Here is a 17,442-nt window from a genome sequence, read left to right as displayed (position 1 = left end):
AAAAGCATGTTATAATCGTTTAAAACAATAACACCCATTGAAAGTGCTATTACATTTCAAATAAATGAGCAATATGTCTGTCTTATCATTTTTATTGATCAGTATATTACTAAACGCACTCATATATACTCACTTAGTCAACACATTTATATAATATTACATCTTAGTAATCGCTTATCACACAGGTTGCGTCGCGCGAAAAGTCAACATTCTTATGATCATTAAAACAGTGTCGGCCTCTCTGAAGAAGACAGACGGCCTGCAACTAATTTATGTACTTTGGAGGTGAAGAAATCGTTAAAAAAAGTTCATTTCACGCTAAATAATAAGTGTATACAACACCATGACAATGGAGGACACCATGACTATGGTTTACACTCCATAAAAATCGTGGCAACAAGCACACGGTATACGTACACATTATCTTGAAACATTATTTACTATTGAGTTACTGATTTTTTGTAGCACACGCAATTATCCAAAGATCTAATCTCAAAAGATTCAATCTCCCCAAAGATACAAACGCATTTTTTATTAGGTGTATATATTAATTCATGACCCTGTCCTCGTGAAGTTGTTGTTCATTTACAAACAACAAAAATTGCATTCGGGAAGTGGCTTTCGGAAGAGAGCCGTGTCCAAAAAGAATTCATCACCGTTCCGGAACATTGACCAGCCCTATATAAGCACAGTTTTCCTTGACACTCGCCAGTATCAGAGTGTCTTCACCCCTGATGAAGCCAGCTGCAATGATGGCGAAACGTTGGGAACAAATTCCTTTTGGACACGGCTCTCTCCCGAAAGCCACTTCTCGTGAATACATTCCAGGCCGTGAAAGCATCGAATTTACAATGCATAAATATAATTACCAAATGCAATTTTCGTTCGAATGTCGAGAACAAGGATCAGAGAGGGAGATTAGGAGGTACACGTGACGTATTCCTAGAGAAATATTACCGTGAGGTAAAGTCAGCATATTATTTAACAATCGAGCTAAATTTCATTAATTTCGAACGTCGTAGTCGTGAGTTCCCTGGCCGGGCTTATCCAAGAATAAACGAACCACGAGAACAACAGCGTCATAACAATTTTAACGAACCAGTCCGCGTAGTACAAGTACTTGATGACTTTTCGTGCCCGCGGCAATGTCGACGGATCGTCTTTTAAGTAATGTTGTCTAGCGCCTAAAATGTAATCTACTAAATATTGTTCCCATTTGAAGCTTATCGGGTCCATTAAGAACTTGTCTCTGTCCGAAGTGTTCAGTTCGTATTGCAATTGCCTTACGCGATCATTCCTGAAAATCATATATACGTGAGTCAAATATGTTACGGAAACTTGCCAGTTGTTCGTGATTTCATAAATTGCTGAACGTATTTAAGTAGCATAGTATTTTGTTTACCGGAAGTCCCATTGTTTTGTTGTGTAATATTGTACGATTTCGAGTCCGGCACTGAGTTTTTGTTGTACGCGTACCAGAAACGGTTTGTTTCCAGATAAAACGATCACAGCGTCTAGGAAATATGCCGGTATCAACTGGAAAAGTATTAGACGTATCCAATGATAGAATTTTGAAGTGGTTGGGGATCCACCTGGATACCAGAGAATACCTAACAAAATTGTCAACGTTAATTACATTATTTAACATTACATTACTTATATTATGCGAATATCATTCTGATAAAAGAAAAAATATTGCAAACTGGTGAAATTTTACAACACAATTTCATTCAATTAAATGTGCAACATATAAATAAAAAATATGATAATTGCTATACTCTCTTCTTTAGATAATTTAATCAGGCATACAAAATTTCATGAAGTGCATTATATTTTTATAAGCGCACAGTGCATATGATTCAATTATTATTATTAGACTGCGGATTTTTATGCGAAATTTCAAGCAACAGGAGAGTAAAAAGTTCTTCCTTTCATTAATAATTATAATCAGTTGAACATAGTGTGTCTATGTTTCTAAATTCTCTTAATCATTTTAGTATTTCAGGTTGAAGCATAAAGTTCGCAGTCTAATTAATATACAAGATGCATATACATAATACGCTCGTAGTCATAATAAACGTCCACTCCACTTCTATGTTGCAGGCCTAAATTAGTAGCAGTGGAGTGGACAGGTATTATGACTATCAGCGTATTTCAGGTGTTCTCTTTTGAAAAACATGACGATAGTATATAATTAATTCTTCCGTTTACAATATCAAACTTATGATTTCGCTGAAAAAAATATCGTACAATAATCTATTTTTATTTACTCAAAACAATCTACTGGCTGTGGCAAAAAGAATTAGGCAATTGTATGTTGTATTGGGCATTTGTATGATTATCGCGTTTGTAGACTGTCGTGTCGACATTTCTTTTTTAACGAATTTCGCGGGATACGATATTAGCAAAGTTTATACTAATAACAACCTGTGAACGGGTACTTCATGGTTAATTTCCTCCCGATATCGAGAACGCTACCCCATGAGATCGCGTTCTCGGGCCCGGTGGTCACGTTCATGTAGATCGGTTCCACTGGTTTTTCGATTCCTATCTTCCACGCTAGTGCTATGGTAGCATTGATCGCCATGTCGCAGGGTATCACGCGTAACCACATTTTCTCGTTCATCAGCATGGTCCTCAATACGCCTTTGCCGGCCGCGATCATCAGACCGGTTGGTCCGTTTATGTTGTCCACCCAACCAGTCATCGGTTCCTTCACTGACGGAAGAACTGAAATTTGAGAACGTCGATTAAAGGGGAATCATGACGCTGCAAAACCGTATCTGACATTTCACGTCCGTTCGAAAAAAAAAAAAATTATGGACACAGGCGCAACGAGGTCGAGAGGGTGAAAGGGACTTCGTGAAGAAACAATGCTGAAGACAGGTGACAGCGCGATAGTGTAGGGGAGACCGGGACAAGTTGATACATTTTCAGTTTTTCATTTATACAATTGTTTGAATCAACTGGGTAAAACAAAAAGTAGGCTAAAATATGCTTTGAACTTTCCTCCTTATTATTTGACAGATGTAAGACGCATCAACTTGCCCCACCGCGTTATCATATACAAGATTTAGTATAAAATATATGGGTATACATAAATCCTACAAAGAAGTAAAATTATCTTATTTAAACAAAAGTATTACAACTACTATTCCTAATACATTTTGTTTCAAATGTATCCGGCTATGCATTGAAAAGATTTTATTAAAACCCATGCATCCTACATTTTATGGAGAAAGTATCCAAATACTTGATAATAAATAATGGATAATAGTCCACGGCCTGCAGCATTCAAAACTGGAAATTTGTGATACACGGTCTATTCGAGAACATCAATCATAAAACGCATTAGAAAGGACGCGTAAATCTGTGAGGGGCCAGGCCTTAATTCCAAAAAGAGAAATGAGGACGCTCTTAGAGCCCATAAGTAACAAAACACCATGTTAATTCTACCGTCTAAAATATTTCGAAAGAATCATTTATTATCGCTCACGTCTTGGAAAGATATCATAAATAAACCGCTGTATACCTAGTACAGTCCATAGCTTCTCTAGCATTAATCATTCGAATGAATTGCACATTTTTCGTTAGTGCACAATACAGTGCATTAGCCAGTCATTACCGTTACGTGTCAACATATTTCGTATCCGCTGCGATTTTATTTGTGCATAATGCGGCATACCAGACGCGACGCCAATGGTTCAGGAAAATTTTCTCACGACTTTTGCATACTCATCCAACTACATTAAAACAACTAGACTTCTCGCTTCTAATTTTCATAACGCCGTTCGTAGTTTCTACACAATAACAAGAGTCCAATAATAATAAAACTGTATCTTCATGCAAAATAAAAACTTTTTCAGGCAATCTTTACAAGCAGACGATAAACAAACATGTATATCTTCTTTTGACCATGTTAATTTAATCTTTACAATTTTAATGTTTGGTTGGTCATAAATGCGTAAAATCGACAGTTTAATAATGACAAATAAACTGCAAAATATAAAAGATTGTAAAATATGAGCAAACCAGCATACCGAGAAACGTTAATTGCGTTATTATTTTATGTTCGATACGAGAAATGTTAAAATACCGAGGTGGATATCGCGATGAGAGGTCAACGAACTCGTGGCAGTGGTTCTAGCGTTGCAAAAAAGAAAGTTTACCTATCGAAGGTCTGACAATGCCGACTCGTAGACCGCACCTTTGCACCAAATCTTCGCTGAGTGCTTTGGTGAAGGCATATGTGTTCGGCTGACCTTCCAATAGTTTCGGCGTCATCGCGAGGAGGACATCGTCCTTCAGATTGTTTACCATGTCTATCACTATCTCCGGCCCCACGGAAGCTGGATAATTTCTTTCCTCGAGCACGCGTTCCATGCACTGGCAGTACGTCGTCGAAACGTGAATGAATACGTCCAACTTCGACATCTGTGGAAAACATTTTAATTACTCCCCATCCTTCGTCCACCGACCGTTAACTTCGAATTTTCCTTCGATTAAGCAACCGGGCGTTTGCCTGGGAAATGTCAGATGCATTCAACTTTTATATTGCTGTTTAGGTGCGTCGTAAACGACACAAACGAAAGAGTATCGATTAGACTGCGAATTTTATTGAAAAAGTTAGTCGGTCAAATTGAAAGTATTTAAGAATGTATTTAAGATTGAATCTATCATTGTAACTAACTAACTGTTTTACTTTTCTATTTACTGTCTCTGCTCGATAAACGTCCGAAATATCTAGCCTATAATTGTCCCAGAACTATCCCCACTACGGTAGAACTTATCGGGTAGACAAATTATTAAATGTCCCTTAGTTTTCAAACGTTCAAAGGTATGTGATCCCGTAATTGGAAAGATTGGAAATAATACCTACTTGTTTTGCAAGGTCCAGAACATTCTTGGTGCCCACTGTATTTATCTGCACGGCAACCTTCAATGTCAAGTCAAATTTCACATTTGCCGCCATGTGAAAGATAACGCTGACATCCTGAAGCATTCGTTCCTTATCAGCAGTCGATAACGCGAGATCTTCCACTGTGGTGTCGCCAGGAATCAATATTATCTTCTTCAGCCTCTCCGGATACTTCTCTTTAATCCCCTTGAATGGTTCTTGCTGAAAAAATTAATTTATTTGTACTACTCTGCTGGAAGCAAAAGTGACGGCGTTACACGCATAATCGCCGTAATAATGGCCGTGATGTATTACTTCTCGCGGCGTGAACAATGCAAGAAAACGCTACAAAACGTGCACAGCGAAGTTAAAAAATGTTGATAAACGGGTCAAAGAGTATGTTTGTACACAATTCATAATTGTTCTTGTTATTACCATAAACAGCGTGGAAGTAAATGACCACAGTTCGTTAGTTAGGCTTTAAACAAATGGGCTGATTAATCCTTGGAACGTGGACGCATTTGTTGATGAGCATATCTTCCAATGCACTATAAATCTATGTATGCTAGATCATACTCCAGTCGATTGAAAGTAAACAATTCATTTTAGTAGGATTATTTATTTATCAATTTCTTCCAACCGGGAGATCAGCTCTCTAACATCAATAAACGTTAAAAGAACAGGAAGGTACTTTTATATTTCAGGTAGAAAAATGTACTTAATTTCAATGAAAATGGATAGTATTTTCATATTATTTCCACCTCGAACAATTTTCTAATCAACAAAAGACATCTTTTCCTTAAAGTCCGAATTGAAATGGGCGCTCAAAAATAAGAGGATTCTGAAAAACAGATTTCTCAGTCGTTTCACTGGAAACCGAATATGTTAGACACGTTTATGAGGCACATCGTTGGGAAGAAGAAAGATGAAGTCGAGACCTTTTCAGGCTCGTTGCAAAGCAGTCTGCCGTTCCTAATATGGAACGTGAGCGTTCGATTCACGGGAAGAAATCATGATGAAAATCTGACCTGTCGAAGAAGTCGCCTACTAGAGAAAGATCGGGCAAAAAGGGGTCTACAGTTTTTCCGACGATTTCACCTACGCGGTCCTCTATGCTAGGTAGAATCCCGCTGTAAAGAAAGTAAAAGTTAGGCGACTAATTTCGAGTGAAACGGAAGGGAGCATTTTGTCGATTGGCAACGACGCGATTTAACAATTTGTAGGCAAGCGTGGCTGTGCTTCTCTCACAGAGAACGACACCTGTTCCCTAGTGATTTTCAGTGACACTTGGAAACGGAACATGGTGAAATTATCGGTTGCATACCTTTACCATTAACGTCCCCTTCACTCGCGCTCGTGGACGCGTTACGAATCGTGACTTCTCGAATTGACTGACGTAAGTAAATAAATTCTTCACCTTTGTTGACGAATGTTCGCTCGGCTTTACGTGTTTTGCAATACGCGTCGCGTCGTTCGACAAAAGAAATGCACCACAGATCACGAGACCAAAATCGTTATTGCATATAAAATAACTATTTTATGCATCGATGAAGTAATAAGTACTGAATTGAAACTTCTCCTTGAAAAATCAGACTTGAATCATTTCAGACAGACCTTGAACGGACCTTGATAAGTAGGCTGCGGATCTTTATGCAAAGTACAAATTTTTTGCGTCGATCACAGGACACGGAAACCGTACAAAAATTTCTTTCTATCCATAACAATTTTAATAGATTGAACATAACCTAATGTCCTAACGTTCTCACAGTTTTAAATTACATCCGCTCATTCTTGTCACAAATGCATAAAATCCGTAATCTATTGGTAAGAGCCATTAGAAATTCATACTTCAATCGACGAATTCTTGATATTTAATCTTGTTTCATTTTGTCAAATTGATACTGTTTTTCTATAGACACCTTTTACAATATTTCTTTGCTCTTTCCCATTTCTGTTTCATCGTTTTGATAACTGTTACATTTACATGTAACATTTGTGTTTTAAACAAATCTCTGATTTGAATGGGTTGCGAGGAGAAAGATCGTTCTCTGCTTTATTCTAGGCAGCCTCACATTGTTACTCATCGAAGACCTTGTTTGTGCACGAGTGAAGGCGTGCGTATAAAATTCTAGTTCCTTCTATTTACTTCCTGATACGAGCGACTTAAAATTAGCCATCATAATCTGTAACTTTTTGCCTTTAATTCGTACAATAATTTATTATTTCCGCTGATTACAATTATATCCTTATTTATCATAATTACGAAGATAAAAATGACAGTACTGTGAACACGAAGTAATAATATAAGTTGCTAAAAATATTTCAGAAAGACTTGCAAATAGGGACCAGCGAGATAACAATAAATTCAAGTAAATATGTTGTATTGAAAATTTGTGAGCATAGGATAACTATAAAAAAGAATTATAAAGAGTGAAAAACTACGGAACATAGCGTATCTAGCAAACTTATAATAGACTCGCACGTAACATCCTTCTGGCTTTCCCTGTTTATCATCTCCACTGGGAATTCTAACTTCGTGGAATGTTAAATGGTTATTAAATGAATTCTAACATCATGTCTTCAGAATTGCAACTCGATGCTTCGCGACCGTGATAGCAGACAAAGTAGCACGATAGTACCGTAACCACGCGTTGAAGTCACTCGTGCGGTATGTACTTGAGATTCATACTTTGCATCATTTGTTCCATGTGCGAAGAATATCCGTGTCTATAATTTTGCGAAAAACGAATAACAATCCAGATCTTTTCCTTGCCAGCATGTTAGGCTTCCAAATTAAGTGCCATTTTATTTGTAAAAAGATTCAACGATTAAACGGAGCAGATTAAATGTTTACAGATGTTTGCTAATTCTACAAATCAGGAAATTGCAAATAAACGACACTGCAATCTTAAGAAATTATTACACAGTGAAGTTAAATTAATTAACTTGAAAGTAAAAATTTTGTGACATATAAAATTCAATGATACATTACAACAGAGCGTAAATAATTATAAACAAATTGAGAAATTTAATTTCCTCTCAGTTTTATTCTTGAATATTAGATATTTCAAATTAAATGCTATATTTAAAGAGAAAGAGATTCATTAGTACCTTGAATGAAAAATAAAGTATTTATTTAACGCGAATGGCCGCTATTAAGGTATGAAAACCACAAGAGAATGTTACAAAGTCCTTTCACTCAGTATTAAAGGATTTTTTGTTATTAAGAAACAAGATATTAGTTCCTGCTGACAAGATCAGGAAACAAGATATTGCATCGATCAACTTGAATTTTAAACTATACGTTGGGAAATAGTCATTCTATCATTTAAACAAGATAAGCTGTGTATTTCTTGTTTAACCACAAAAAGTTTCGAAAACTGAAATCAAATCGAACGTTTCGATGTCAATAGTCATCATTTCTCAAAAAATGATATTGCAGGACTCCAACAGTAATTATGAGTCTATAAAATGAGACCCAATTGGATTTTTCTAAGTCAGATGTTTAATTATAATTTAGTAATTTTTAGTATTTTGTAAGTATTGTAAATAATACTGAAAAGCTTTGACTAACACGATTAAAAGTATGATGAAAGCATATACCAAATGCCAGACTAGTTGATTTAATATTTTGTGTACGAAATGCTGGAACATCGAAGTTTCCATTGAAAAGAAAAAGAAATGTTTATATAAAGATAATAATGAAAAGGTATTCACGATTTTTGGTTTGGTCGTATCGATACTCGAAGTTCTGCGGCTGCGTTTCTTTGCGACATCGCGAGAGTGGCCATTGTTGTACGCAAGATGTAATTTATGAAATCTTTTCACTGAATTCCCAGTGTTTATGTCATCACTAGCATCACAATATGAATATTAGTATCGTAATATGTGTACAGTGTACCACTAAACATAGGTACCGTAACTTGCAATCTGACAGCTAAACTGTACACGTTTATGCAAACATACATTTCCGTATACATAGGGTAAGGAACCCAATTACTGTGGCAATTACTGATTTTAATGAAAGAAATTTAATATCACTTTTTTAGTATTCATTATGCTTTCAAAATAAGTGTAATTAATATAAACACAGTAACTGGCACCCCCACAGTAATTGGGTCTCTTATCCTATTCAATGAATGCAGAAACTATGCAAAATTTCATATTTTCAGCTGAAAATCTTAGACGATTAAAATTCAAATGAAAACGTACTCGCAAGTTTATAAAATTTGTTTTTCCATTTATTTTATTATTATTTGTATGTTTTATAAATGCACAAATCTCCACTAATATTCTGTTGTCAGAGCAAGCAGTTCTAAAAATTTTTTACAGTATATACTTTCATTTCTTGTTTTTTCCTTTCATTAGACGAAATTTTTAAAAACAAACTTACGTTGTGCACCATAATTTACCTTCGAGTACACAGAAGACAGTTGATATTCCATTATAAATAGACTGCGGATCTTTATGCATTTCTAATAAAGTTGAGTAGATAAAATTTGAAATTGTAGGAAATTTTAAAAAATTTCAAATGTCAATATACTATTTCTCATCTATTAAAATTAGCAAATGAAGAAATAATATTCTACTTAGTTTCTATTTCTTGTAGTCGAAGCAGACAATCTTTATTTGGCATAAAGATCCGCAGTCTAATTATAACAAATAACATGACTGAATGCTTGTTCCGTAACTACGCTAATTATTTATAGGAATGTCATTACAATTGATTGCCGCGGCCGTGATTAATTTTGTAATTTAATTATACACAGAAGTTTTCCGGGTGTGACAGAAAAAATACAATGAGAAAAAAAAGATTATAATCGATTTGCTGGAAAAAAACCTAGTGAAAAAGGGGATTTTCCCACAAGAAATTGTTTCTTTCTGCAATTTTCCTGTGACATTCTTGTTTCTAACGGATGCGGACATAAGGACATAGAATGCACTTTTCAGCGAGGTGTGAGAACATTTTTTCAACGAACTCGACTTTGATCTTTTCTAGATATAGTGATTCAAGTGCTATCTAAATACTTTAGCAAGCAGTTAATATCAACAATTTAGGAATCTAAGAAAATTGCATAATAAACATGAATACTTTAGCAAGCAGTTAATATCAACAATTTAGGAATCTAAGAAAATTGCATAATAAACATGAATCAGCTGGACTTCTGCAAAAGATTTTAGCAAAGTTTAAAGTAAAATATTTTTTATTTCTTGTTTAGTGATAGACTTATTCGAAAAAAGAATGTACAGTGTATTCCTTCGAAATAATTTGAATTAATTTTCAATTCATCGGACGAAATGTGATTTAGATCAGTCTGCAACAACTGTTTTCATGCTGTTTGACCTACTAACTTTTATGTAGAAATATTTGCACAAGTCTAATAACATCTAATAACAAGTAAGTGACAGTAAGTAGATGTTTACTAGAAATCCATTGAATGTAAAGGGGTAATCAGTTATGAATTTGCCGAGTATTTTACATAAACGATTGAGGCATTTCGGTACAAAATGGTGAATCCAGTGATTTGGGTTCTGAACGACACCTGAATGAATAAGCCAAATTGTCTTTTTAATCTTAGCATGATACCAAGAAATCGATGATTGCTGTGAGCGACTCCAAATGTCACTGACGGTGCACATTCGTCCAAAGACTAACAAAAATTAATGGGAAACGCAGGCCGATTTTCGAAGGATAGAAGAACCGATAACGAAGGAAGATAAATTGACGACGTCAAGGTCAGCGACAGGGGAATCCAAGAATCTATTATGGTCCCCGGTATATCGACACGAGGTGATTGCGTGCCTCCGGCCCAGAAGGTTATTACCACTTAAGAGGCACCATTAGATTTACATTTCGAGGATTTGTGTAAATAGAAAATTCATATTACGTATTTCATAAGAAATTTTCGTATTTACAACACGGCGCGGCGGTCGTGAAGTATCGTCGGGACATGATCGAGGGAGACAGGTTGGTCGGTACGAACTTAGAACCGTGAATGGTATCCGGTTCGTTCTAACGATAAATCTGTTGCATATTTTGACGCCAGTTCATGTGTAATAGTTCGCGAATCTGAATTTAAAATCGCAAAATCTGATCTGTAGCTTAAATCGCAGCATTTCTTGCTCGCGACGAAGGCTCGTTTACTATCTGATGAAACGTTTCGTGGTAAAAAGGATGTCACAAGGCTATAAATTCGTGGATTTTTTATTTCAGGATTTTTCCACCTTCCCTTGAGTGGAGTGTCGGGGAATATCGAAGATGTTGCCAAATAAACGTAAACAAAATGCACGTTTGTCGCCATTAGTTGTTTCGAGGTACAATCTGCATGGTCGTCTACAAAAATCTGCACAATTTTATACTTTATGGATTTTCTAAATATCGCGTTGTTTGTTCACACTTTCGCGATGTCGATGATAATCACTATGTATTTCCCCATGGAAACACATTCAATTTCGCAAAACGAATTGTATTATAATAAAGTGATGGTATGATGAACGCGTTGTCACACTCGAAGGTAATAAACAGTGAATAAATTTTGAAAGCATCTTTCAGCTCTCCCATGAGAACGAATTTTTCAAGGAACACCGTTCGGTTTATTCCAGCATGACTCAGGGAAAAAATGAAACAAGTTTCTCTGAGCGTGTATGGTGGATGTGCGATGCACATGTAGACGTATAATCATGGTTTCTTCTTAGGTTTAGTTTGAGGTCTGTTATTGCCTGCCACGGTGGGTTTTGATGTAAATTCTTAGAATTAGTATAATTTTGCCTTTAGGCGGTGACATTTGCACATTTGAAGAGCGCAGGGCAATAAACGGTCAGCACGATTCAGACACGACTGCCCATTTAGAGTTTTTTTTTAACAATTTAGGGAAAATGTAAATGCGTAATACGTTCATGCGTAAATTTACTATCAGACATTGAAACAAGTAACGTCTGTAAAATATTGTTTGCGAGAAATACTACTAAATCTTCATAGTTAAATTTCTTTAAATATACAAAATAGGAATGTATAATTCATTAGACATTAAGTCATAAAAATGTTACTTTAGGAGCAAGAAAAATTCATTGTTGACTTTCTATCTTTGTTAAAATGGTGGTCGTCAACACCCACTGATGATGTTATTTTTATAATATTATAATTTTATATTTATATTTGTTTACATTATTTTTATATTTTTACGATAATATTGGTACACTTTGCGGACTTTCAGTTCACAAGTGAAAGATTTTTCTTACCTGCATCATATGCACCAACCTCGTCTGCGGGTCCTGATCTTTCTTCTTTCTGATCAACACGTAAATTTTTCCAATGTTGTGGCAACTGACCAGCAACTTGTAAATTAGAACCTTTCCCATATAACCAGTGCCCCCGGTGATGAAAACATTTCGTCCATCGAACCACTCCGATATTGATTGAGGTTCCATACTCGCCATTTTTGGAAATGCTGGATCAAACGTCGTGAAAAATTAAACCAGGTGATACGAAAACGAATGACAGATGAGAAGTTCTAAGTAATCCTTCGATTATCTCATGCATTGCTATTTATCACTATTTGCATTCTCAGAACTACTTAATACAATATTGACAATTTTGTAAGTACGTGAGAATAGAACGGTGTCCAAATTTGAATTTGTAATTAATTTTAATTTTGAATTCATCACGGAATTTAAGAATTTATCATTTCACTGATGTAGTTATTAGTAAGATATTAAATGTATGTAGTTATTAAAAGATAAGAATTCAACACTGAACATAAACCAAAATCAAATTAATTTATGTAAGAACAATGATGTATAGTTTTAAAGTTAATTAAATATATTTAACAATATATGTATAAACTTTCGAGAATGTACAAATATGGTAAAGATATTATGTAATATTATCGTTGATACATGTATTCAGAATTAATTCATTGTGCTAAACATTATTAATCATTTATATTAAAACCCATAATTCTTCAGTAACGCAAGCTGAAAATGGCGATCCGTTAATTTACATCCTATTTATAGTCACTGCACTCACGGAGGACTTTTTTTTAGCTACGCAACGTTTCTTGACTTTCAACTCTATATTTGGCATATAATTTGTATATTTCTTGGGGCGATATAAAATGTCTATTGTTTGATCTTTTAAGCTTATTTTGGCAGGCTTATGGCATTATATTGAAAAAAAAATAGTAAAACTACGGTACCATACTTATCATCCTGCCAATCATCCAGCAAATCGTACAAACAAAAAACTTACTGACGATCACCGATAACCACAATGGCTGTGAATGTATTCAGCAAGCAGAGCCTTTCCGTATTATTAAACCATGGGCGTTGCTATTCATTCAATAACAAAACTACGACGCAGTTTGGAAAATTTATGCTTTGTATGTTGCAATTATTTTCCCGAAGTGCTAAGCAATACTTTCCTTATATCATTGATTACAACGATAAATAAAATAAAAAAATGTGCAATTGGCTTCGAACAGATTTGCAACTTCTGCTTTAAAAATAGTTACTTGATGATTCAGCAAGTCAGAAGTCATTAGTCCGTGATCAAATATGCACTATTTCAGTTGGCCTACTTCTGCAGGAATTATTGATCACTCTGAATTTATGAAATTATGTAACAAGAGCAGGATTGTCTTTCCAGTATGAAAATTCATAAATTTGGCGTGTTATGCGTGCGAAGCATGACATATCACAATTACACATAGGTAAATACGTTTAGTCACAGGTGTCTGCGTACACGAGCCTAAATATTTGAAATACGGAAAAACGAGTTTGAACACTTTGTATACATACATTAGCTCATTGGTCAGTTAAAAAGGTAATTATAAAGGTACACGTAGATACTTAAATTTCAAAAGCTTCTTATATTTGTTTATGAAAAATATATTCAATTCGAAACCAATTCAATTCAATTTTTTAACACAATACTCTTAAAATTAAAGACAGTTTTTCCGTAAATAAAATGATCATTTTAAGCATGCTTCGAAAGAAACAGTTTCACTGTCGTAAAACTGTGTTTTCGTTTTTCATGCAATATTGCAAGCCGTGAGAAAGCGAAAATGAATTCCCCGAGTGCTCGGTCGCCATATCCATTAAGAGTTACGGTAAATTTCACTTTCGGCGACGACATAATTGACACGATTCACGGTGCAGCGTTCCGTTGTGAGTAGTCAACCTTTAAATGCACTCGATACTTTTTTTGAAATTTTCAAATAACTGTAAACAGCACTTGTGTGCAACTTAAAAGTAATATTTAGCATGATTGAAAGATCTATTCGTCATCATAATTCATATTATATTTACAAATAACTGTAATCAACAATTGTAATGTCTAATATTTAACATTTATATTTTTGCAATGTCAAGAATCAACAAGCATAACACAAGCCATTGTGAGACAGTACTCAATGATTATCAATTCACCTGCGACCAACACATTTTGTCAGCGAATTTCAAATTTCTGTAATGTTTGCGTCCATGTTTGAGTTTTCTCTGCCATCAACGAATAGTGTGTTCGTTTACCACCCCATTTTGGCCGAACATCGCATGATATTATCTTCAATGTTTTTCTTCACTCATACAAAAAATATACACTACAATCACATCAATCAAAGTAAAATTCACGCAAGAACTACAGGACAGATAAAAATGACTTGCTTCTGTTTTCTTCCTTTCACAAATATTCGAATTACAAAAATATTTTATTACAAACACAATTTTCTTCTTCTTTTGTTGTTTAATGTTGCATCGGAATGTCATTCGCGACGACTATATCAGTATTTAGATTACTAAACACCATCTTGTGATTCCTATAAAGCAATATACCACGCATCAGTCACGTTCAGTGCTTGATAGTTTTAGCGATGAACATTTGAATGAAAACCGAAGATAGGACCTCGAAGATCACTTTTCTACCTTAAAACATTACAAGATAAACCAGTGAACAGTAACAGTACATCTCGATCGAAACACTCGACAACATTCGCAAACTAATCACGCTAAATCACAGTCCCGACGACGTGTACATAGTCAAATACCACATTCTAATCAGTCAGCAGCCAGCTTCGGCTGTCTTAGCGTGTCCCTAATCGCGATCATTAACGAAAACCATATCCAGCTTGGACAAGTGTCACAGACCAAGGACCATCGGGATTCGTGAAGTAAGAACCCGACCCATTGAGATCGAATATACTGTACCTACGTAAGGATCAGCTTAGCGATGAATGAAGGGGCCCGTACCGAGACTGCGAACGCACTGGAGACTCGCAGAGAGAAACGTTGGATCGGTTCTCGATCCTCTAACTTCACTGGGCACACTGATCGTGCGACACTAGACGACTGCCCCTAAGTCGACGTCGACCGCAAAACGGGGCAAGATCCCAAGGACGATGTGCTCTCCGGACGATGCTCTCGGACAATGATCTCGGACGTTCCACGATCGCCTCGGGACTCTCTCGTCGGTACCCGATAAGCAAACGCGCGCCTGTTTCCGACCGACTAGCTATATTAATCACGCTGGATCGCGAGAGGAACGAGCAAACCGCGGGGGAAATCCCTTCAGCGAACTATAACGAAGGTATCCCGAACACCGACTGAGCGTCTAGGCGCGATCGGTGAACACTTTATCCCCGTCGAGGTCATTTTTATACTTGTCCAGCGGCTAGTGCGCGGCGAGATGTGCTGCCGGGAGTCATTGTCTTTGCCGTCGAGGAACTCAGGGTCGTTCCCTTGTGCTCGGCTACCGTGAGTCGGGACGCGAGCCTCGCTCACTCGTCACGCGCGTCCGGTTTCTATCTTGATCCGATGGGCATTGCGCGAGCACGAGTGGAAACATTACTTTCAGCGCAATTGTTACCGTTAGTCGCGGCCGCCAATTCGCCAGCTCCGCAAGCGATGGCGCTCCGTTGTTGACGAGAGTCTATCGACGCTCAGGTACTCAGGGACCCACCTAACAAATGTTTTGGTACAGTGAAAGTATTGTATGATTATCAAAAAATTGTTGGCACGCTCGAATTTGCGCCGAACGCTAGCTCCGCGAACGATGGCGCTCCGTTTTTCAGACGTCTATCGATGCTCAGGTACTCAGGGACCCATCTACCAAAAAGTTTTGGCACAGTGAATGTCTGTTTTTCGAAAAATTGTTAGCACGCTTTGATCCTCACCGATTCGTCAGCTCCGCGAGCGATCGCACTCCGCTTTGGACCCATCTATCGATGCTCAGGTATTCGGAGACTCACCTAAAAAAAGTTTTGGTACAGTGAAAGTATTGTATAATTTTCAAAAAATTGTTGGCACGCTCGAATTTGCGCCGAACGCTAGCTCCGCGAACGATGGCGCTCCGTTTTTCAGACGTCTATCGATGCTCAGGTACTCAGGGACCCATCTACCAAAAAGTTTTGGCACAGTGAATGTCTGTTTTTCGAAAAATTGTTAGCACGCTTTGATCCTCACCGATTCGTCAGCTCCGCGAGCGATCGCACTCCGCTTTGGGCCCATCTATCGATGCTCAGGTATTCGGAGACCCACCTAAAAAAAGTTTTGGCATAGTGAAAATATGATTTTCAAAAAATTGTTGGTACGCTCGAATTTGTAAAATAATATTCATATAGTATTTTACATGTTTTTTACATGTTTCCTTCATTTCATGTAGAAAAATGCCACACTCAAAGCGTTTGACAAATGAAGAACGTAATATTGTTATTAAAATGGACAAAAACGGTAGTTTCTATCGAAAAATTGTTATACTTTTCTATAAAACAGCGGCAGCTGTTTTCAAAATAGTAGCTGCGTCCAAAAAGATTGGACGAGTTGTGGCTCTACCAAAATCGGGGCGGCCGAAAATTACCACCGACCGCGCAGACAAACGGATTGACAATATTTCAATATCAGAGTCCAAAAATAAGAGTTAAACTGTTAGTCGGACGGAAAAATGCTCCATCGACACAAACAGTAAGAAGAAGGTTGCACGCAGTAGACAGACATAGTCACGTGGCAAAAAAGTTATGTAAGGAAATAAGTTTGACAAAGCGTCTTCAATTTTGTGAAACAAATGTTTTAAAGTGGTTTGATTTTTGGAAAAAGTTATTATGCACGGATGAATTAATGATCCGTGGGGGGATGTATTTGTGGAGAAAACATGGTGAAGCATTATCATACGATTGTTATTTCGTAAAAAAGAATCGTCTAACGGTAAACATGGTCTCACAATCAGTTTAGAGCGTGAAGCCACTACTTTCACAATTCAACGTTCATTTTCTTCTAAGACGTTTTTGTATGATGCAACAGGTGGGAAATTGGAAATCCGTTCTTTTTTCTCGAGGGCGTTACAAATTGACACGACTCTAAAAACGTTAGAAAATTTTTTCCGTGGCTGAATCCACCATTAAAAATTAAAGTTTCCACGCTAGTGCGATATCTTGAATTTTAATAGACAATTGTTATTTTTTTTTTATTTCGTTTCACTAAGTTTCGAATGGAAGGTATACTGCCGTAGAGTAATATAAGGGCGTCGCAGCCATTTTCCCCAAAACCTTTTCTGAAAA

General features: G+C 36.5%; 2 protein-coding genes across 3 annotated transcripts in view; both read right to left on the bottom strand.

The window, feature by feature from the left end:
* The window catches only part of LOC143353574 (putative fatty acyl-CoA reductase CG5065), a 170,181-nt gene that overhangs the window by 18,896 nt on the left and 133,843 nt on the right, over nt 1–17,442 (bottom strand). The gene's annotated exons all lie outside the window — the stretch shown is intronic.
* LOC143353577 (putative fatty acyl-CoA reductase CG5065) lies at nt 77–15,655 on the bottom strand. Of its 2 annotated transcripts, none has more exons than XM_076787016.1 (7): nt 15,098–15,655; nt 12,137–12,345; nt 4,880–5,119; nt 4,170–4,434; nt 2,428–2,730; nt 1,403–1,610; nt 77–1,297 (listed from the first exon to the last, which is right to left on the bottom strand). In XM_076787016.1, exons 2-7 carry the CDS (start codon nt 12,332–12,334, stop codon nt 994–996), a joined length of 1,518 nt encoding a protein of 505 aa, XP_076643131.1. In that variant the 5' UTR covers nt 12,335–12,345; nt 15,098–15,655; the 3' UTR covers nt 77–993. The 2 variants fall into 2 exon arrangements, with proteins under 2 accessions (XP_076643131.1, XP_076643132.1); XM_076787017.1 differs by having other exon boundaries at nt 15,102–15,655.

Source organism: Halictus rubicundus, chromosome 4 (genome assembly GCF_050948215.1).
Source record: "Halictus rubicundus isolate RS-2024b chromosome 4, iyHalRubi1_principal, whole genome shotgun sequence".
Lineage (NCBI taxonomy): Eukaryota > Metazoa > Arthropoda > Insecta > Hymenoptera > Halictidae > Halictus > Halictus rubicundus.
This window is presented reverse-complemented; position numbering and strand designations above follow the sequence as displayed.

Excerpts from the sequence above, each read along its gene's own strand:
- LOC143353577 (XM_076787016.1), bottom strand. The coding sequence starts at position 12,334 with ATGGCGAGTATGGAACCTCAATCAATATCGGAGTGGTTCGATGGACGA. Across the intron at positions 2,731-4,169 it reads CATTGTCAGACCTTCGATAG|TTCTTCCGTCAGTGAAGGAA; the intron begins GTAAACTTTCTT and ends CTCAAATTTCAG. Across the intron at positions 1,611-2,427 it reads CATGAAGTACCCGTTCACAG|GTATTCTCTGGTATCCAGGT; the intron begins GTTGTTATTAGT and ends CAATTTTGTTAG.